General features: G+C 44.1%; 1 protein-coding gene across 1 annotated transcript in view; it reads left to right on the top strand.

Moving 5' to 3' along the window:
• roraa (RAR-related orphan receptor A, paralog a) overlaps window positions 1-23,145 on the top strand; it is a 161,034-nt gene that overhangs the window by 88,583 nt on the left and 49,306 nt on the right. The window contains exon 2 of the mRNA XM_062461588.1: window positions 14,420-14,449. Coding sequence (XP_062317572.1) covers window positions 14,420-14,449 — 30 coding nt within the window. The remainder of the gene's footprint in view (window positions 1-14,419; window positions 14,450-23,145) is intronic.

Genomic DNA, 23,145 nt, shown 5'->3' with positions numbered 1-23,145 from the left:
CTGGAGAATTGCAGCTCTTACTGCTTTTTTTCAAGAGATGTGTTTCTTCCCTGTTAAAAGTCTGTGTTTCTTTTCACCATTTCAATGTGTTGACGCCCCAACTGTGAGGTGTTGAAATTGGCTAAAAACATTGTCGGGCGCAGTGTCTTGGTGCCAATAAATGGAAGAGATTTTAACATGAAAGAAGTGCTTGGTGTGACTTAGGATCTATTTACTGACATCATTATCACACTCTTCACTGACTTAACTCTGTAAGATGTGTAAGCATGGCTGTGGTCTTAGTTTACTGTGCTGTATTGTGTTTTTTTCTTCTGAATCTATAATGATGCCTCTGCCAAATAATTACATTTGTAGTACTGTATGTTGGCTGTGGTGCAGTCGACCATCTGCTTATGATACAGTTCTGCCCAAGTTACACATAAACTTGAATTACACATTATGTTCTTGATCAATAGGGTGAACTTAACATCAAGTAATCAGAACTTCTCACACAGAGTGAGAAGTTCATTTCAACCAATAAAGTCCCTCAAGGTTGCATGCATGACATCAACAGTTTTTACTGTCGAAGTAGTTGGGGCTGATACTGCAGTGGTGGGCACAAGTGAGACCCAGAGCTCATTTGAGCAGGCAGTTAGCTAAGCTCGGCGAGTTAATAAATAACCATGCCGTGGTCTGGATCAGTGCACCTCTAATATGCTGCGACTCCTCGTCTTGTTTCCCTTGTATCCATATTCCACATGGCTTCATAAAAGCATGGGTATGGGGGGTTTGGGAGGGGGTCGGGCTATCACACCCCCTTTTCAGCACATCGTAGGGAGTCTCACTGTGTAGCCATCAAAGCCCGCTGTGGTGCAAACTCCCCCCGTATACACACATATTTTTCTCTCCACATGGCCAAACGCAATTGGACGTCAACCCCCCGTGGCGCATCATCCCCTCCCCTTGGTTGTGTGAATTATGTAAGTGCAAGGGAGGCAGCAGGGATGAGACATGCAGTAGTGGCACTGAACAGGCCTTCTGCTGCACCAGGCTGTCCAAAGCCCCTCCACCTCCCTTCCACTCTCCTCAGTCTATCTCTCCTCCACCTCTCCTCCTTCTCCCCTCTAACTCCATTCAATTCAACTCCTCCATCCATCTCTCCGACACCGCTCTCCCCTCCACCTCCCTTCCACTCTCCTCCATCCATCTCTCCTCCACCTCACCTCCATCTCCTTTCACCAGATGCATTTTTAACCAGGGTATTTCCAGAGCAACCTGGCTAGACATTGACAAGTCCTGCGTGGTGGGGTTGGTGGGTTTACCTCAGCCTTTCCCTAGTTAAGTGCTGCTGCTGCAGCTCTCATCTCTAAATGTACTGTCTGTGTAGCATGTAGCTGGGAATTCTCTTTTCCCAGCTCCGACAGGGTCCTGGCTGTGTTCTCAGCCCCTCTCATAAAAGAACAATACAGCACCACTCCAGATCCTCACTGCTCTGCTCTGAGAGGATTAGCATTCATTTCTAGAACATGCACAATGCCGTAATCACTCGGCCCCAGGAGACAGACTCATGTTTATTCTAAACATTAAGACATTTACATTACTTTTAGGGAAGGGGTGTCAGTATTGGCAGTAATGTCCTGGTATTATTATCACGGTCAACACTTTATAGAAAAGTGAGGTACAGTACACTTAATTTTTGTTTTCTTTCCCAGTAAAATCTGTTATTTGCTTTTCTGATTTTGAAAATGTTCTTTTCCTTTTTCTTTCTTTTTTTTTTTATTGGCTGGACATACATTGGAGCAACTAATCTGGGTATGTGTGAAGAACATGTCTGGCCACCTTAGACCCTTGTCTAGCACAACGCTCCAGCACCCAAATAGCAATTCATACTGTGCTCAAATCAATCACCAAGGAGTCTGTAAATAACTCAGCTGTCCGCTTCCCTTCAGCTCATTTACACAGCCGGCCCTAGTCAACTCCGTCTGCAGAAGTGTACCCTATCACCTCCTCCGGTCGTACTTCTAATGGGAAGGACCTCTGGCTGTGACTTGTCTCAATAGCTGCCACTCCTGAGTGTGGCATGGCAAGTCAGCCAGTAGCAACCTCCCACTCCCCCTTAGACCCGCCCTCACATCTCGTCCCCATGGTCACTAAAGCAGTCTCCATCTTCTGTACAACAGAATCTGCATGGTGTCTCTCAGTAGGAGACTCAATAGGATATTGAGCCCCATTTTTGATTTGCCTGTCTTGCAAGCCTCTCCCTGCCTGGTGTGTCCTAGTGTGTCCTGTCTTCAAGTCAGAAATCGATATGCACTCTTCACGCCTTGCTGACTTTGTCTGGCTCTAAAGGAATAATTAAAGATGCAGTGCTCTGCACACAACCGTGATGACTAATGCTGTTTTAAGGAATGCCTCTTTTACATTAATTCATATTTCGTATTTATTTTTTCCTTCTCTGTGTATCTCGAGGCAGATGAAATCTTCCTTTGTGCTTGTAGGTCAGTGTGTCACTGTGCCGTGGCTCTGATGCTAAGACTTTTTGACAGGCTCCCATTGCAAATACAGCACCCCCTCCCCCCAACCAAAAGCAAGCACGATGGCATGAAGCACACACAAACAAACATTAAAGAAACACACACTCAGCACAAGATCACAATCACACACACACATATACTGTAGACACGCACACGCTCACACTCACACACACTGCCCATCATTAAACCATGCTCTGGGGTGAAGGCCAGGGAACGGAGGAAGCATTTCTTAGTCGGATAGTTCACACATCCCACCACGAAAGCAACAAGCAAGACAGTGGCAGAGAACGTGTGAAATAATTCAGGGTGCACCTTTCCACTATATTAGGTTTTTATAATTGAATAAAGCATGGCAGCGCTCGGAATATCCCCTTGGAGCATAATGGCAGGATTTCACCAGAGTAGAAGCCAAGTAAATAAAGAACAGGAAATGAATAAATGATGAGCGTCAAACTAACTGTACTGTATGAAATAATTGTGGTGATTTACTCCCAAGCATTGCTCACAGTTTATGTAGCAGGGATTATTTAGTGGAGTGGAAGTGGATCATTGGTTATGTTCTGGTTTGGTGATTTAGTCTTTGATCTACCTCTCAGGGTCAAATTTAGCAAGAGAGAGAGATAGAGAGAAGGAGAGAGAGATAGACGGAGCGTATGTGAAAAACAGAGGGCAGTCAAAGCGAGAGAGAGAGATGAGGTATGCTGTGAAATTTCCTCAAGGCCCTTGGCAGCGTTAAATAAAGACCTGGGAGGTTAGGAAACATCAAATCAATGCATTGTAATTTGAATTGACTGCTGACTTTGATCATCTGCCTTGGGAGTGCTTTAGCATTGAGTGCTGTCACACTGGCTGGGTTAAGCAAATATAGCATCGGCTGAAATGGGGAGAAAGAGAGACAGACAGATAGATGGAGAGAGAAAGAGAGAGTGACAGCAAGAAGGGGAGCCAATAACAAAATAATGACAATACTAGCAGTGTTATCTAGATCTATCGCATTTGACTAATTAACACACAAACAAACAGTGGAATACTAATATGAGTTAATATGCTGCATGTCTGTGATTTTCTAATCTGAACCACCCAGCACAGTGTCACTGAAAGAGTCTCAGGACAGAGTGCTTCCCTTAAACTTAGCTGTTCCAGCGACTGATAGCCCTGCTCCAGAATGATGGGTCAGCCCTACTTAGTGTCAGCAGCGGCTGATATCCTCTCTTGGAGAGGGGGGACACTTTTAAGCCTTCCCTATAATGGAGTAGGCAGCTTAATCCAGACCTCTCAGGAAGAGAGAGAGAGAGAGAGAGAGAGAGAGAGAGAGAGAGAGAGAGAGAGAGAGAGAGAGAGAGAGAGAGAGAGAGAGAGAGAGAGAGAGAGAGAGAGGAGGTTAAGGGCAAAGGGGGGGGGCATGTCTTACCCTCATGTGCCCCCGTTCCCCCACTCCTGCAGTGAATACATCTACTATCAGAGCAACTGCCCACACAATCCCATAGACACTCCCAACAAACCCATATGTGGAGGACGCAACAGCAACAGGGGCAGCTGTTGTTCTGAGGGAGCCGGAATCCTTGTGATAACTTAGTTGTTTTGACTTGTGATAAAATGGTCAGTTTTCTCTGAAGAGTGCTGCAGGTCTTTGGTGGTCCGGTGGGTTGTCTTTCTCCTAATTCTCTGTTGTTTGCCAGCGAGGCTAAGCTATGAAACTAAAGCAGGTCTTAAGAGAAAGGTAATGAGAAAGACAAAGGGAGAGAGAGGCAGAGAAAAAAGGAGGATGAGAAGGCAGAGAGGAAGACGCGAGGATAGGGCAACCAGCACCACAGACAGCTGCAGAAATGATGGAGGTGAGCAGATAGACGGAGAGATGAAGAGCCATGAGAAGCAGCAGGAGCAGAAGAGCGAAGGCCGGCCTCCCCTCACTGTGTGGTTCGGACGACCCAGAGGTACTGGCTGGATTGCTAGGTGCATTTCCTAACAAGCTGACTGTTCAAAGGCTTTTTCGTGCTCTAGAGAACATGAAAGGCATGTTTAAAAATTTAAAAGCCCGATCTGTTCCAGTGCTATGGAGCGGCAGAGGGAAGCAGATTTTTACGTCGCCATAATTCCCTAGTTGCTTGCTTTGTAAATTAATTAAGATGTTTATGACAGCTGCTTGCACCTAATGGAATGCTTATAGACTTTGCCATTAATTATTACTGCCCGTCATGGCTACTACTTTTATATATGGTGGAGAGAAGGTATACCTAATGCTATTGACCTGGCACAGGTTTAACCATAGACCCACAACCCTTTATGCCTTTGGCATTGCTTTGAGTGCTTTAGTGAGTAAAGGAGTGAGGAAGTTAGTAATTGAGTGAATATGTGTGTTGGTGATTGACTGAATGTGTGTGTGTCTTTGTTTGTGTGTGTGGGAGTTGTGTGTGTGTTTGTGCCTGTAGTTTATGCATAGAAGGGCACCATACACAGCACATAATCTATGCATTACTCTTTTGGTATCTGCACTGCATCTATACAAATTACCTTTTTGTGATGTTTTGAGAGATGATGCTGTTGTTGCACTGTCTCGTATCAGACTGTTCCTTGCCATCAACCACTGTAATACTGTTAGAACTCATTTCTCAGAAACTCAGAAACACATTTCTAACCTTGATGATATGCTGAACTTACTATATGCTCTTTTGTATGTTGCCTTGAATTTGGATAAAAGCATCTATATAAAAACGTAACTTTAAAGGTACAGGAAATGAGAATGCTTGCATTTTATTTCAGTGCCAGTCCGTCACCCAGTCCTTATCTTAATACATCCTACTGTACATCATTTCATCACCACAGTGGTACTGGAAATTCATTGGCCTGCAGTCCAGGAACACTTGTTAGACACCACTGGGAAGGTTGAAAGGTCAAACAGCTGTCCGTCTGAGCCCAGCCATCAACAGTGATGTTGATTGGATCAATCACAAGTCAGATGGATGTGAGCTGGTGTGAAGTGGTTGGCTTGTGTGGACAGACAATAAAGAGTGCTAATGGCCTGGCTCCTTCCTGGCCTCAGCAACTTGCCTGGCTTTGGCTCAGCTTTATTGCCCGTCCCCCACACTCTGCTGCCAGCTCAGGAAACCAAACTGTGTTTATCAGGATTGTCATCCTACTTAATAAAGCAGCAGCCCTTCCTGTTACCTCGTCCAGACGTCAGTGGAGGACAATAGACTGAACTATTGCTGACCCCATCAGCTGAGAGGAAAGCAGTGGTCTGCGTGTGACGATTCTCCTGGCTCCAGCCTGGGCCTCTTTACTGTAATATAGTGAACACAAACAACTTAACCACTGTAATATGAATGGACCATATGATGGGGATAATTATTGCATATCTTTCATAAGCAGTCAGGATTTTCTTTACATGCTATTACACAGCAATGGCAGACAAATGACCCCTTAATATATGCAATTTTAGTAATAAGTATACGTTGTTTGTGCGGTTGCTCTCCTAAGTTGTTACATCAGACTTGTTTTGTGGAGACGAAAATAAGGGATGATGACACCACCATTACTTGCTGCAAACCATGCCCACTAGCCATGGTTTGTCTTGCTGATAATGCCAGTGGCCTGGACAGGGAAACTGGATTCCTCTGTTCCTCTGTCAGCTGCACCTCCATGGAAAGAATGTCTCACAGGCGGCCCGTTCATATGGAATGCCCTGTGGGCTCCGGTTACTTAGGAGTGAGTGGGACAAAATAAATAACTAAACACAGGCCATTCTGTTGATTAAACCATGAGAAGGAGGAACACTTCCTTGCTCCTCACAGAGCTGGGCTTTGTGAGGTGCTATCCTCTGTGTTGTCCTCTGATTACATTTATATGGGAGAAGGCAGCAGGCATCCAGGCACCTGCCCTGTTCAGTGTGGATGTGGGAAATATGGATTCAGTCTTTCATCGGCCTCTTTATCTGCCACGGATGGCTTATACTCATGTGTAAAGTCCTCTGTTGTGTTAGCTTTGAAAAACAGAGGGAGGAAACTCTGATCTGTGTTCTATTAATCATAGTCCAGCTCCCTGCCTGTCCCCCTATCACACATGTCTGTAATTACAGGGTGTTTGGGTTTTAAGCATGGCGCTGTTGCCTGTAAATGGAAGAGTGGCTCCTCTGATGAACTCTACGCTAATAGTGGTACCTTTGATCCTTGTGCTGCATGGAGGGCTTACAGAATGTGCAGGTTTTAATTATGAAATACATGAAAAATACATGCAAGCCATGACTAGAGTGATTTGCTGTAGCAGGGAGCTGGCTTGCCTCTCTCTCTCTTCCTGTCTTTACTCTTCCGGAGCTCACAAGCCCCTCAATCCTTCTCTAGGTCTCCTGGTTCCCTGTTCTGAGCATCAGTCGGGAGTCTAAGTCCCTGATATTAATTAGAGGATTGACAGACATGTAATTCATCTCGGAGGAAGTTTCATTACATGGTAGGCTTCATAGGGCCAGTTTGCCTTATTGGCAAGGGCTAAGACCAGATCTAATGGGGCCGCAACTTGCTCCCATCTGAGTAATTAGAGCCAAGTCCTTATCAGCAGCCATGACTCCACAGTTTTTGGGCCTCGTCCTTTTGCATACACAGGCCTCCCAATGGAGTCCAGTTCATTAGACACGTCTTCAGCATAGTATTAACATGAACAAAATAGATAGTCATGAATGGGATTTGAATATAGTCTGTTCATTTTCCAAGGTACCTGAGAGACCTTGCATTAGTAGCCTGACCTCTGGTCTGTAGAGGCACTTGTTGTTTTCACTCTCCTACAGTAGGTGTCTGCAGCCTACTAGTTATCTTGTGAGCTCCACAGTACCGTATTGACATACTGCTAGCACACTGTCACTGGTCATCTAGCCCCACATCCACTGGAAGTTATCACATCATATGTTCAGGTAAAGGCCATCATGAGGTAAGATGCTGCAATAAAACACATGAGGGCTGAAGAAGCCAGCCATGAGATTCATAACAAGATAGATTCAGATGGGTCAGTGTCTGTGTGAGCTCCTGGGTAGAAGAAGTGTCGCTGTGTCAACATGCACGCTGCTCTTGTGGTTTCCTGTAGGAACTGTCTACTGTGTGACAACTCTCTCCTCAGTACTGCTCATGCACAATAGCAGACCACAAAGAAAAAACACCAGGTACACCAGGCATTGCCAGTACTGCAAACGTAAGCAGTGTTTATATTTTGCAAAGAGTCGTTACAAGCCCATGTCAAAAGTAACACATGCGCAAATAGTACAGTTTGTTTGAAATAGGCATTGCAAATTCAATGTATATGTACAATAAGCTGAAAATGTATTCAGTGTGTGTTTCATATATGCCTGTAGTACTTGAACACGCCCTGGACATGACCACTACAGACTGTGGATCTTCTAGTGTAGAGCAGCACAGTCAGTCAGGGTGGTCTTCTGGAAGTGGCCGGGCTTTATTTATGGGGAGGATTGAGAGGCGATTGGGTTTCATGTGTGGTTGAAGCTGGATCACAGAGAGATTACCACAGGCTGGGAACCGCCTGCTCCCTCAGTACACAGAGGCCTGACTGTGCCCCTGGCCTCACTTTGACCAGCGCTCAGGGCCTCTCTGTATTCACCCTCCCCTGGGGAGCCCTGTTCAGGAGAGAATTACAGTACAGCACAGCCAGAATCAGAGCCAGCTACTTCAGAGCAGCCGAGAGCCTGTCGTTTGTCTTCTTCAATTCCTTAGCTCCAAACAGCCCAATGCCCAACTAGTGTTTTTCTGAATGAAAAGGGAAAGGAAGTTGTTTTTAATTGTTTCCCAATCTCGCTCCACTGCTACTAAGCTCTCCTCCATTGGTCCTCTGTGAGCATTGCAGAACAACACTAGGCTAGATTTTAGCACAACTGTCAGCTCTTTATCTCAGAGAGAATGATTGTCAATATTAATATGACATCATTGATATGAGCCTTCCTCCTGGTGTTAGCCTTGGATCAGAGCGTGCAGGGTCTGGAAGCTTCCGCGTACAGTACTGTTCAGTACAGCACACCGCTAGGGGACTATTTTTGCAACGAGCCCCGCGATTTGTTTAAGCACTCAGCTGGGTGAACCTGTGCAGCAGCCGCTCACCAATAACAATAGCGCTTATCGTCCTGTTCCCTGCGGTACAATTAAAATTCCGTCAGTCTTCAGTCTGCCTCCCAGCCATGCCTGCTGTTCCCCCGGCCCTCCTGGGCCACATCTAGTCCTCTGCTGCCATGTATAATTCACGAGCCACCAAACAGCGCTGACGACTCACCTGGAGACCGCCAGCTAGGCCCAACAAAGCAGAACCACACCATGGGAGAGGATGTGCAGCAGTCTGGGAACACATGTAGGGAGAGAGGGCTGGGCCGGTGAAAGACAGACGCTTCTTGGTCAACGAGAGCTGTCATCATTACTGTATCCCTATGATAACTCTATATGTCTCCCTGGTTGAGATGATCAAGCCTGTGAGTGTGATTTCACTTTTATGTTTATGCTCACTCGGTTTCTTCTTGTTTTTTGAAAGACAGTTGCAATGTCCTCTAAATCTAATTTGGATGTAAATCTTCTATTTGCAGATAATTCCATAGCGATGCATTGGAGTAACCTGTGGAACCTCTGAGTAGTTGCTTTTAGTTAAAACCAATTAGAAATGACCAGAAATAACAGTGCCTGGAGACAGAGAAGTCATTTTTCTCTTGAGCCTCCCCAGAGAGTTGGCCTCTCTATGGATTAAGTGTTTTAGTGTATTAGGGGGACAGCAGATTAGAATCATTATGCTTTTTAATCATTACGTTTTCACATTTAGAGTTTATACTGGTATAATAAGGCTAAGTATGTCACTTCAGAAGGGAGGATTGTTGAAATGACTTTGTGTATAGAACTCGGCCTTCCCAAAGTTAGAACACGGAGCTGCCTTATTCCCTTCATGTTGCAGATTGTGTACATTGTTATAGCGTTAGAATAACTTTTTCTCAATCCAACCTGTGTAGCTTACATATAAAGCGCACCTTTCACACATCTTGTCACTTCCTCATGGACACTCAAGCATGTGGTGTGTGTGCTGGTGTGAGTGTGTTGATGTTGGCGCTCTCTGTGTCACATCCCATGATAAAAAATGTGTCTTCTTTTTTCTATCCAGGACTATTTGTTATACTTTCCCAGGGACAATACTGTCCCTGTGATTAGGATAGGTAGGACTATAGTGGGCTAGAGTGGACTCTGCCTATGGGTCGCAAGGACTAGAGAACCTTGCCGCCCCTGACTGGCCCCACTCTCACAGTGATGGCCATGTCCTTGAGTGCGTCTGGTGTGGAGCATTGATGTGGCGAGCAAGCCAGGAGGAAGTGGGCCTCCCTGTCTCCCCAGACTGAGCAGTGAATGAGGAGAAGTGAGGAGCACCAGTCAATGAATCAAGCAGCAGGAAGGGAGCAGCCAGGGGGAGAGAGTGACGTCCCCACGGGAGAGGCCTTGCATTAGGAACTTCCTCGTCTGTGTGTTTCTGGCACAGGTTAAATGGATCGCTCCCATTAGCGCGCTGAGAGGACAGCTCCATTATATGAAGGAGACTGTAACTTTGAATGTCACGGTGCAACAACCCCAGAGCATGGCTCGTCTCCCAGGGAGGGGAGGGTGACAATAACCATCCATGATAATCATTCCCTGTCAGGCGTTAAGGAAGCGGGAATTATGACGTACGGCCTGCCGCACGACTCAGACTTCATTACAGGCACTGTCACTTTGAGACGCCTGCCACGGCGCCCGCATCTCAGCAGCGCGGCGGCAAGCTGCTGGGCCGCTGCTGGGCCGCTGCTCCGCCTGGCGGCCCCTCCCCACCCCGTCTAAGTGGCATGTTTACAGGAAGTGTGCCCCCCTGCAGATAAATGTGGTGGAGGTTAACCTCCAGCAGTCTGCACACCGTTTCTCTCTCCCTCACCAGGCTGAAATTCTCATGAGAAGAGACTGAAGGAGCATGCACCCTGTGTGTTTACCAGGGCTGGTTAACTTCTGAGAGATCTTTGTCTAACAGATGACAGTTGTCTCGCGTTCAATTGCAGCAAATGAGATATTCGACTATAGTGAAATGAGGGAAGATTCTAGTTGCTCACAGGCACAGTATCTGCACGCAGTAGGCACCGATACAATGTAAATTGTACAGTCGTATCTGAGATTTTACGTAGGGGACTGTTCATTCAAATGGAAGGGTTGCCAGTGCCAGATAGTTTGTCAGTAAAGGAGAGTCTAACCTTCAGATTGACCTCTGAACCTGCCATCCAGTGGGCTGGACGTATCCTGGCAGCCATCTCCAATGTCAAAGCCCTGAGCCAAGCCCCTCCCGCCCACTGCCTGACTCACCCATTGGCTCCTCTGCCCTTTCCCCTTGCCACCTCCAATCAGATGGCCCTAGATGACACATAGAGGAGGAAGTGGGATCTCTGTCCCCCCCCTCTCCCTGCCTAGCAACAGGCCACCTCTTTGAGTAAGCCTGTGAGTCTTTGAACAGTAATGATTTCCTCTTCCGTCCAAGCACATTGTGTACAGATTTGTTTTCACGTCTTGACACGTCTTGACATGACAGTGGTAGGAAGCATGTTAGATAATCAGAAACAGGTTTGAGACACAGCCAATAAAGGTACACTGAACATAATTATTCAGTAGAATGTAAAAAGCTCAAGCTTGCTGTTGTTGTGGTCTATGTGGTCCACCTCTGTCTCATGTCTCATTATGAAACAGCTAGAGACCAGTTCACACCTTTGGTAGATGTGAAGGAAGGAGGGGGGAGTTGAGAAGCTTCCCCCAATCAACGTCTGACCCCAGACAGGTCCTCCCTCGAACATTGAACTGTATAAAACTCCAAGATGACCATCAATCTCTGACTCCAGCGAAACCAACCATGGCATGAACACCATCAGGATTTGCGTTCCAAAGGACGTCACCAAGCTTCTCCTGAGATTCAACTTCATAGTGAACGTGTCACTATCTGGACGTTTCAACAGAAGAACCAAAAATGCAATTCTAATTGCGACTTGACTGAGATCCCGCAGACTCAGTCACATGACCTTGCAGCGCAGCCGCGCTTTGACTTCAGATTCTTCAAATGGACCTTTGGCGCAAACCGGCCTCAACCTCATTGATCAACCCCTGATCAAACGTAACTATGGCTAACGCTCTTTCCTCCCCGACATGGCATTGGCGTGAGCTCTGTTTATGATTTGTAAGGATGTAATCATTGACTGTACAATTTCTGTCTTTCTTTAAGTTAGATCATTCTGTTCATTGACACCAATCTCTCATATCAAACCCATAATCTAACTTGTTCATACGATCTGTTTACCTTACTTGAATAAATTAATTGTAAAGATATTTGACGTGCGTGTTCACTAATGTTACGATTGGCTCTACACTTAGAACGAATTTGTTCCTAAAGATCCGGTCCGGTTAATATGTAATAGTCAGTCTCATCTTTTAAAAAATACAGAAACGCTGCCCCCTCCTCCCCCAGTTACTACGCACTAAATGTTAATAAATATATTTTTTAGACTGCTACACGTTGTACATCATTGGAAAGCTACGATTCTTGTGCTTGTAGATATATAAACCATTTCAACAACAAGTATAGTCAACGTCTTTGTCCAGTCACCACTTTGTAAACAACGCCAAAGCCAAAGGTCTCTACTTACCCTCAAAGGTTCAGTGTCGTCCAGGTATGCAAACAACCCATCAAAACTTGATCTGCGTACATTCCCAAGGGTCCAAAGTATCTAACCATGTAAAGTAGTTTGTCCAAATACAATGTTTTACATTCATAAATAGCCATTATCCTTTGTTTCATTATGCAAGTTAGCCGATGGAAGAAACAACTTGTTTACTTTGTTTATCTCCGGTTAGCAACGGAGTATTCACAATATGAACGTGTCAAAATGTCCGTTGAACCCTCCCCTTTCGATTGACACCAAGATTGACCCAATAGGAGCTTCCATGCCCTGTTGACAGCCCTCTAAAGCCAACTAGGTCTGTGCGTCCAAAAGGCCCTTTTAGAAAACGCCTGGATGTACTCTTATAAAAACGTGTCAAATATGAATATATTGTGGTATCATGTTTGACTTTTGATTTGAATTGGGTAAGGCTTCAACCTGTGGTCCAATTTTGTCTTCCAGCTAATACCTACCACCTCTAGTTTTCAAAACAAAATCTAGGCGGAAATAGAAACTTTCACTTTCCTTGTGTTCAAACTTCTATTACTCAACACTAGTAGTCCTGTTGTCAGGACTGACAGGGGTCCTGACAACAGGGGAAATAACTTCAGAGTGTCAGCTTTCAAAAGAGACCATTTACATGCATGTACTCCAAATGGTTCAAGAACAGCTTTCAATTTACTTTGGGTATGCTGTTTAGGCGTTTTTAGGCACATTTAACAGGATTCTAAGGAGGTTTAAATATAGGATTCCCTAATGTCCTAAACCAATATTAGGGTGGTGCCCCGAGACTTTATTATACATTAAGTATTTCTACCTTTACACGAGCAAACCCCGCTACAATGTATATAAACAAAAGGTTGATATATATTTTACTGTTGAGTTTTGTTTGCAAACAGATACAATGCCACCCATATTGTGAAATTGTATGTGAGTGCTATTAACATATAATTTCCATGCATTCAGTGTATGGAATAGTGTTTAGTGTCTACAGTTAAAAGGTTCTAGTTGTTTTCAAGATTCTAAATCTAACATTAACTGATTGCGATTCAACACCTTGGGTGTCTGCTTGATGTATCTGTAATGGTGTTTGAAAGATCTGTGGCTAAGCCAGGAAAAAGCTCCCTGCTTTCCTCGAACTCCTGACACTATTCTCCTATTTCTATTCTACCTCTTCTACAATTTCCAAGGAAACAGACATGTTCCTCAGATGGAAATAGCAGTGCTCCAATCATCAAAACAAATGCACCTCACAGTAAAGATGCCTCCTCCAATACCTTGATACCAATGCTCAGTAATGGGCCAAGAGGTCAACATTCACTTCACTGTTGATTGACTTCTGGAATTAAAGCAGGATTGCTGTGCGAGTGTTTTTCTCTTTGCATATTGTCACAGTTGGCCAGGCGCCGGTTTATGGTCATGAGCATTGGAACAATGATAGAGTAGAATCACAGAGCCCAGGCCCCTAGGTGACTGTTTTCCCTCTTTCTGCTCAATGGAGTTGATATCAGATGTGTGTCTATGTACAGACGGCTGAGGGCTCGAGTTGTTTTCCCCCTCGTTGCTCTTTGACTTGTTTCCCCCCTTCTCTAAACGTGTCTGAAACATCGTTATCTCTGGCCAGATGCTTTCTCTTTTTTTTTCAGCAATAATTATTGAATCATGTCTGCTCTCCAACCCCCATGAGTTTCAAATGCAAACCGTAGAAAAATTAGCCATTACTTCCACATGACAAGTGGGATCTATTAGTGTTCTCTCGCCCTGCAAAGCATGAGCATGCAGGGGCCCACTGGGGACCAGGGCTGGGTGTGCGCTGGCCCGCGTGTGCCGGCCTCTCGGGGCATTAGAGCAGCCTCGCAGACGGGGCGGGGGGTGGAGGCAGAGTTAGATGAGTTGACACTCGTAGAGAAAAGGGTGGAGGGGCGGGGGTGGGGGGGGGAATGGCTTAGTCATACACCCACTTCCTGGGTGCTGTGAGGTCATATGTTAGGGTGTTACACGTGTTTGTTTATTCTGAATATTCTGTAATGTTTGAGGGTTCAGTCTGATAGCCTGTCTGTGTTGGGAGATTTCAGGTTTCAAAATTAAGCAGTGAGGGAAGTTTAAGCCTGATCTGGAGAATGTACAGTAGTAGGTAGTGCTGCAGGATCTTCATCATCATCGTTTCAATTAGACTTTATTCATAATCTGAATTTCTAAATGTGTTGTTTCTCTTTCGTTGCAGGTATCTCAGTAACAAAGAAGACACACACCTGTGAGTACCAATATTTTAATACATGTATATTTATTCAACTGATTTTTGAGAGGGCTCAAAAACAAGCAGATGCTCAGCACTACAGTATAACAATATTACTGGACAGAAAATGTACAACTGACAGTTTATTTGGTTGGAATGTTTACAAATTCCATGGTCTATTTATACAAAACATGAATAATTGAATTCTGAATCACACTTTGCAACACCTTACACAGGGGTAAAAATACTTTTACGACAGTAGTGTAACCCCTTCACTTTAAACAACAGCAGAAACTGAACTGTGAATACCATTACCATGAGTAAACAAACCTGCAATAGCACACATCCATTTACTTTCAGTTTCCCTCATGACAACCTTTCTGCTTTATTGCAATTTTGTTATCATCTGAGATTTATGCTGTGGAGAATATGATAATAACCCTTAAAAGGAAATTGTAAATTACAGTCTGTCTCATGACTGCCGACATCACGCTCTGGTACAGCAGCTAGGGTCCTGAAGCTCCTCTTTGTTCCAGGCAAAGCTTTCTACAGAAAAAAGCGGATGGGGTTTGTTTGTAACCTTTAGAGGCTGGGTAAACTGTGTACTCCCAACACAGATAGCCTACCGGGCACATACGACATGTACAGAGGCAGACCCAGCGTGGTGCACATGTGAGCCGCTTAACAGAAGACACAGCAATACCCGTGTCTATGTGTGTGTCCACACGTGTGTGTGTGTGTGTGTGTGTGTGTAAGAGGAGAGAGAGAGAGAGAGAGAGAGAGAGAGAGAGAGAGAGAGAGAGAGAGAGAGAGAGAGAGAGAGAGAGAACATTACAGACTAGGCCAGCCCTGAAGGCTATTGTTTTTTTCTGATCATGATGATGAAGCCGGTGGAGAGGGAAGGCCAGAGGGCTTTTCTGTAGCAGCCCTGGAGCTGCTCCCCTCATTTCCTCCTGGCTGGGAGGATGATCCTCTCCAACACATCATTCCTAGCTTCAGACAGCAGGCCGCAAGATCCCGTCATCTGCTCCAGACAGCCCTACCTGAGTGTCTCAAAACGAACACACAGAGGTCAGGTGGATGATTTCGCAAAGCTATTTGCCTGTCCAGGGGGCTGGAGTGTCTGTTTGAAGTGCGTGTTTGATATCTTTCCCTCTCTTGAAGGTGGAACAGAGCCCCCCTTTGACCCTCTATCCAGCACCCCACTGCTATCTTAATTAGCACAGAGCTAACTACCTCCACACTGGAAGGGGGCTGGAATCAAAGAGCATGGTTTAGGAGTCTGGGTTCAAAGCCTTGGGCAGCGGCTCGGCCGCACCATCTCATTTCAATGAGAAATATTCACATCTCATCTGTGTCAGGAAATCAAAGTAAACCTCTTTAACAAGTAGCTGATTGATGTGCCGTGTAGACAGGAAGACATAGTTCCCCATGTCTAAGGATGTGTGTGGTCACTGAGACTTTCTATGGCCATTTACTGGTCAGGGATACTGTGAAGGGAGGTTGTAGGTGATTATTGGGGTTCAGAAAGGGTTATTCAAGGACTGGTGGGGTCTTAATGAGGTTGATGGCTCCACCCTACATGTAAGCTCACTGGCTCCAGCTCTATCAATGGTCTGCAGGTCCACCCTGATTGTGTCACCACGTCGCCAAACTAGATGTGCTCTCCCTCCATGTCTTTCCTGGAGGTCCTGTGGTATGAAAGAGGCTGATCCCAGTCAGGGACAGGGAGGAGTGGGTAGGGGAAGGGAAGGGGAAATCCCCCCAGCCCAGGCCCGGCTACAGAGGCCACAGAGACACGTATCTCTCTCTCTCCCAGTGCCCTGTCTGAACGATCAAACCCCTGGAAGAGTCTGTTCATCAATATACATTACAAAGGCAGCTGTTCCCTGGCAGCCCCTCCTCTCATCTCCCCAACTCTCCTCCTCCCCCCGCTCTCGTCTCCTGAGTTAAGTACCCAGCTTTAAGGAGGTGAAGGTTTCCAGATGATAATGATACTTGCTTCTTTGTGCTGGCTACTGTCACGGCCCCCAGCCAGTCATGCAGTGACGGGGGAATGAGAAGAGATCGGAGGCACACACTCTCTACCATTAGGGTGGGCCAACTCTAATAGACCATATAACTCTTACCACAAAGCTGTAATTCTCAACATGGGATCAAGTATGGTTATCTTTTACATTTTCCCTGACAGTTTTATAGTCCTTATGTTTATTTAGGGATACTACCTGGCAGACGGCTCCACTAAAGTGTCCTATAGAGTGAATTAGGCTAGATTTCATGAGAATTAATGTGTTTTTAAATTGTAAATTGTTTGCACCTTGTACAGATTGAAAAATAATGGTTTTGTCGAGGGCTACTCTACTGTATGTCACCATTGAAGATAAAATGTTTTTTTTTTAATAGAAATACCTATCAGTGTGTAGTGTTAGTGTATTTGTGAAATATTTGATATCAGCTACCCTAAAGAAAGTTCTCTAGCAGGGTCTGTGGGATGTGTTTCTGTGCAGACCTGTTGAGGGAGATGGTGTGGAGCAGATGCACCTACTGATTACACAGAGATGACATGTCTCACCTCTAATCTGTCATCTGCAGACAGGAGTGCCCGTATCTCTCAGCTCTGATAGCAGACTGCAACCATAGAGCACTCTCACACACAAACAGGAAGAAAAATAAACACTCTCCAACACACAAACTGGCCAGCCATGATGCAGTCTACTACTGAGAATCAAGATTTTGTGATTGCATCTGGTTAATCCTCTCATTCTCGACTCTGTTACAGTCCTGCAGCAGTACAATGAACACTGTGTTTAGCTGGATACTGTTATCCACTGGCTTGTTATTTTATGTAAATCCAGTCACATTACTTGTCTCTTTTTGCGAAAACAACAAAAGAAAATGTCTTCATATATACTGTACATTTGAAATATTGAAAAAACATGACAACATAAAAAAATAGGGAGATTTAGGAGAAAGTGCAGAGGAACGCTTCTGTGTTCTGTTGGGTTCCAGAATGGCCAGAGGGAGGCAGTAACACGGATCCAGCTCCAGTAGAGCGAGGAGTAAGAGAGGAGAACAGACAACACCCCGCTCTTCAGCTCCATCTCATAAACACCCGGTATACAAGCCCACTCTGTTCCTCTGTGGATCTCTATTGTGTGGACAGCCAGCCTGTGCTGATTAAGAAACATGGGCTTGTCCCTGCGTCTTCGTTTACCTGGCCTGGGTACAGAGTTCCTCTTCTCAGAGACCAACACTGTTTATATGTTCCAGTCAGCCACCGTTTTAGACAACAGGACTAACATCTAGATACAATTTAGACTTCATACAGCACATGCCGTTTCAGTGTATTGTATATATTTTAACATAGAATATTATAAACATTTTGCGTTTTCTAGTGCTGTTATGTGGCATATACGAAATATTTTTATGTTATTTTAATGTTTAAATGTGTAAATATAGCGAATACCCTAATGTCTCTCAATTATCTATAGTGTGTTTTCAGAATGCTACATTTTGATGGCAATATTGTAGATAAAGGCTCAGGTTTTTTGTACATCAGCTTCACCTGCTGAATTATTCATTTCTCAACTAAAATAATAATGTTTATTGGTATCCAGTGTTTAAAGTATTTACTGTTAATCAAATATGAGATTCATGGTCCTTAATCATGCTGTACCCTGCAAATGTGTATAATTTTGCTTGGCAACAGGTATACTCCTGTAGAATAGCTGGGGGCAGAGTGAATTGTCTCTGCATAGCTCAGTGTTCCAGTATCTCGGTTTGTTTGAAGGTGTTTCATCACATTGTTGCCTTGAATCAGCTCTGTAGGGATTTGTTTCTTGCACTCATGTGAGAAGTGCATCCAGTACACTGTTTAGCTAGGGCTGATAATGAAGATCAGCCAGCCGGGATCCCTGGGCTAAACAGAGAGAGAGAGATAGTCTGGTTAAACACAGTATTCATACACACACACACACACACGCACGCTTGACACACTCGCATTCATGCACATATACACACATAAACAGACACAAATACATAAACCCTCACATGTGAATGTTAACAAAAACACATGCAATACACACACATCATATGAATCAAATGAACACTATATGTACACAGTAGATAATACAACATAAAATACGCACATTTTGTTTTAAAAGGCTGGTGTAAAGATTGAGTCAGAAAAAAGGGGAAAGGAGCTCTGTGGATATCTGGTCACAATACTGAAAAAGATACCAACAAAAATAAAAAAGGCTATCTTGTTCAGTCTTAACTATATGAAGGACGTATCTTTTTTACATATAAATATTTGGGTAACACTTAACAGTAAAGTCACTTTCATTACCATGTTACTAAGTAGAAATACTAATAAAAACATTGTAGTTACATAGGAATGGCTGTGTATGGTATTTTAAGTGTTAGCAGTATACTGTTGGTTGATATAAAAGTGTAAGATGGCACACTATAGCAGAAGGGTGTAAGGGGTAAGGTAAGGTGGATGTTGTACAGGGACAGTTGAAGTTTGTGTTACCAAACAAGATCAATGTAATCATCCACTTACCCCTGGAAAGCCCCCCCACACACACACACCTCCCCCAACCCCCCAGTTTCACTATTCTTTTACCGCTAAACCTTAAAGAAGTGTAATTGTAACTGCATAGAATTTCCTTTTTAACTAGTATGTTTTACTATTGCAATACAATCACCCATGGTAGTTAACCTTAATGTAAAAGGTTGCTAATATTTCTGATATCATTTAATCAAATTGTTAAGTGTTGCAGTATTCCTCTTAAACAAAGGCAGGAGCAGTGTCCCTACTGTACTAACAGAAGCTGATTGTTATGTTACATGATTCACAGTATGAAACTAGATTTGTCACCTCCCTGAACAACACAGAATGCTGAAATTGACATGCACTGTTTTTTCTGCCTTTACAATAGGTTATGTTTTATTATATGAAGTGTATTTTTTATTTTATTTTTTAAATTATTTTTTCTTTGTGGACACATTGGTTTAATCCATAATAGACTGTCTTTTTGTCTGAAATAGGTCAGTATAATCACAAGAGTGAGAGATGGACAGTCTCTGTAAAAAGAAAATCAATAGAGCTATCTATTTGTCGTAAACCAGGCCAGCGTGATTTTTCTCAATTTTTTCTTCCCACTGTATTTTTTTCTATGCCATACAATATGACAGGTCTTCATTTTTCAGTAAAAGCATTATGTCTGCCATTTTGTCAAATTGCAAATGGCCTTTTCTGACTGCACTTTCTTTGCATAAGTTTCTCAGAATGGAGAAGGTTTTTTTTTTATCACCTACTGGGGCTCCAGTGTGTGTGAAAGGAGGAGAGTGGCATGGGGAGCTGTGGGGGTAGCGGCACCTTTTTGTGGGGTAAAGGGGTTCTCTTTGTGGGCTCTTAATCTGGTTCTTCTCTGGTCCTGGCTCTTTCAGAGTGCCTGAGCTGAAGCGAGGAGAAGCCTCGTCAGCTTTCCTTCACCCTGCCCTTTTGTGTCGTGCCCAGCATTGAAAGACCCTGTCTTGAAGTGTTGTCAGACCAGAAAAACAAGAGTAAGTGACATGTGACAAGGACACAATGCTCGGATGGGCCGGCTAACGGAAGTGGTCCCATCTGCTGTAGACGATTTCTCTCCTGCCGACTGCCTGCTGCCCCAGGTGAGGGGGGAGGAGGGAGCAGGGAAGGGGGGTGAGGTTGCAGATATGGCGAGGTGTGCCAGGCCAGGCTCTTGGCAGGGCTGGCGACAGGCAGGGCCGCCACACACCGACGTTGCCACAGAGTGGGTCGGACTTGCGCAAGCTCAAGTTATCTGTCACTCGTCAGGTTTCCATTGGCTCATCACTTTCCCATGGTGCAGTGCATGCAGAGGCAGCACAGGACAAGGGTGTCAGCATGTAATGAAAGGTTTGATTCATAGAGAGCGACAGATGCCGAGGTCATAGAACTCCTCTGGATATGATCCTGACTGATGTTGACGGGGGAAGCTTGAAGATGGAGCCCATAATTAAATGTCCTTGTGCCATCATTAACTTCCTCTGGAGGAGCAAGGATGTACACAGTCTCCTTCCTCATTTCTCCCACACACAGCCTCCCCACATTACCCAGCATATATCACTGACCTGCTGCTGTCTGGCTGCAGTCTCTAAGACATGGAACACCACACCAAATTATTTTTACAACTTAATTGACTGTTTCTATGGTAGAGTTATTTAGACAATTATCTGAAGTATTCTGTTATGGGATTTGTAATTATCATAACTATGAAAATGCAAATGCAATGAGTCCTGGTTTGAATAATGGAGCCTATAATTATCATGTATAATTTGAGCACTGAATTATTTAGAATTTTTATTGTTATATCAATGTAATATGAAATTACAAGTTTGGTTTCAGAATATAGAAATAGTGCATGTGATTGGAGTAATTAGTTTGTATCTGGATGTAGAATATAGCTACTGTAATACCAAACATTTCTTGTTCGGTAAAGACACAGACAGAAATATCAGTTTACACCGATATGAAAAAAGAAGTGGCAGTTGATCCGCTGGTGATCCTACACATTTACGTGTGTGTTGATCACAACCAACTGAATGTGTTGGTTTTTTCATTAGATCTCTGCTGTGTTTTTTCTGTTGCTTTTCATTTGTGTCTGCGTGGCTGTGCAGAGTGAGAACAGAGGAATACGGTTAACCTATTGTGAAGTTGACCGTGATCATTAAGATTCTCCAGATAACAGGCATGCGGAATTCCACGCCTCAGCATTATAGGATCCCAGACATCAAAGGCAGATTCTCTCTCCACTGTGTCTACCTTAGAGGGGGGGAAATGAGTGAGAGAGACAGGAAATAAGGCTGGCTGAATGGAGACAGACAGAAAGATAGAGAGAAGGAGAGGGAGACTTGGACCTTCAGTCTCTATGGGCAGGGACAGAGGTAGAGAAATATATGCAGGCTTTATATACCCCTGTGTCATGATGTAAAATTATACTTTTTTGCCACTGAAGGCATAATTGCAAAGGCATCCTGTTGCTAAATTGACATTTTCTCTGATTAAGTAGCCGCCACACTAATAATGCAGTGAGTTACTTAAGGAGGGCTCAATTTAAAGATCAAGTTCATTTCTCAACCCATTCTCATTATAGTATGCTCCTGCCTAATTCAGCGAACAGTTGTCTTTTATCTTTCAGATAAATGAAAATTTCTTCTTTTTAGAGGCGTTTCCTGTACCATACAGTATTTTTTTAATTATTTCTATGTTTTATACATTTTATATGACATTTATTTAATGTATATTTCATTTACTGCATTGAAGTTGTTATCCAATGTATCAATATTACTCAATGATAAATGTCCTGGTACAGATGAGTTCCCCTTAAATTAGCTTTCTGACATGATTGTGTTTCTGCAGTTATAGCACAGAGAGTTTTGTGCAGTGACTGTATTGACTGTAGGAGAAAGGGAGATATGCTGTTACCCAGTATTGTGCTGGATTACAGACTCAAGGTCGACTCACAAGACACAGAGCAGCATTATCCCTTAATCCTATGTTTTGGTTTCAAATAGCCTTTTTACACCTAATCTTCACAAGTAAAATGACAAACACGAAGACTGAGGTAGGTGTTTAAATGTGCATTACCTGCAGTGTTAAGGTCAAAAGCTTATGCTGACTTAAAGTGGCTCTGTATTCTATGAAAGAAAAGATGATCATGTGTTTGTTACTCATGCAGATCTGTTACACTGGTATTACAGAAGACTAGCAAGCCTTGCGATGAAATTCCCCCAGGCTGATTTGGATGGAAAAGTCTGGGAAGTTCTCATACACTGTCTTATTTCTCATTTTGAATGAGACCTTTTGCTATGATTTCAGACCTGAATTTCATACATTGTACATTCTGGAAATGAAACTGTAATTTCTTTGTGACATTCCAGAATATAATTATTATACAATATTCCATGGTTACTTTATAATTGAACCCTCACCAGTGTGTTTCCAGTTATCCTTAACATACCCAAAAATAACAGGCTGTACTGCATTGTACTATATTGATTCAACATTTAGTGAATGGCCGCATGTCCGGCCTATGTAGTGTCAGCACATGTACAGTCAGAGACAGCTGGCCAGCTGCTCGGCGTGGATAGGCCAGCCTGGCCCAGCTCAGCATGCCGTCAGGCTCAGCTCTCCCGGACCCAGAGGAAACTTAAAGGTGCTGTGAAAGACTAAAAGTGGGCCAGCAGGCGTTGCAGCCTCCTGTTGACCTAGCTTGTTCCGAGGGTCCAGGTACAGAGTGATGACAGGACTCCTCCTCTAAGGACCACATTACTAATGTGTGAGGGTGCAGGAGGAGCACACCTAGTGATGAATCACTCTTCTGCACCCATGGCATCCTCATAAGTCAAGAGTAAAAGTGTTCGGTGCATGCTCACTAAAAGGGTCCCTCTGTCCACCATACAGAAACTCCAGCAAGCAATGGCAGAAGGGGGAGGCTAAGTGGTGCGCGCATGGTGCATAGCCTGAAGATCTACCTCAATCTTAAGGAAAAAGCCAGTCCTTTTGGTGGGTCACTTGTTTTTATTGAGCACTGTGAACTTAGGGAAAGTAACTTTCATGCTTGAGCAGTGTTCTCCTTAGTAAATGAATGTAATGTATACCGTGTTGAACTAGACTGCCTGATGGGCAGGGGAACACAAGCACCTTA

The sequence above is a fragment of the Osmerus eperlanus genome, chromosome 5 (genome assembly GCF_963692335.1).
Source record: "Osmerus eperlanus chromosome 5, fOsmEpe2.1, whole genome shotgun sequence".
NCBI classification, from domain to species: domain Eukaryota; kingdom Metazoa; phylum Chordata; class Actinopteri; order Osmeriformes; family Osmeridae; genus Osmerus; species Osmerus eperlanus.
This window is presented reverse-complemented; position numbering and strand designations above follow the sequence as displayed.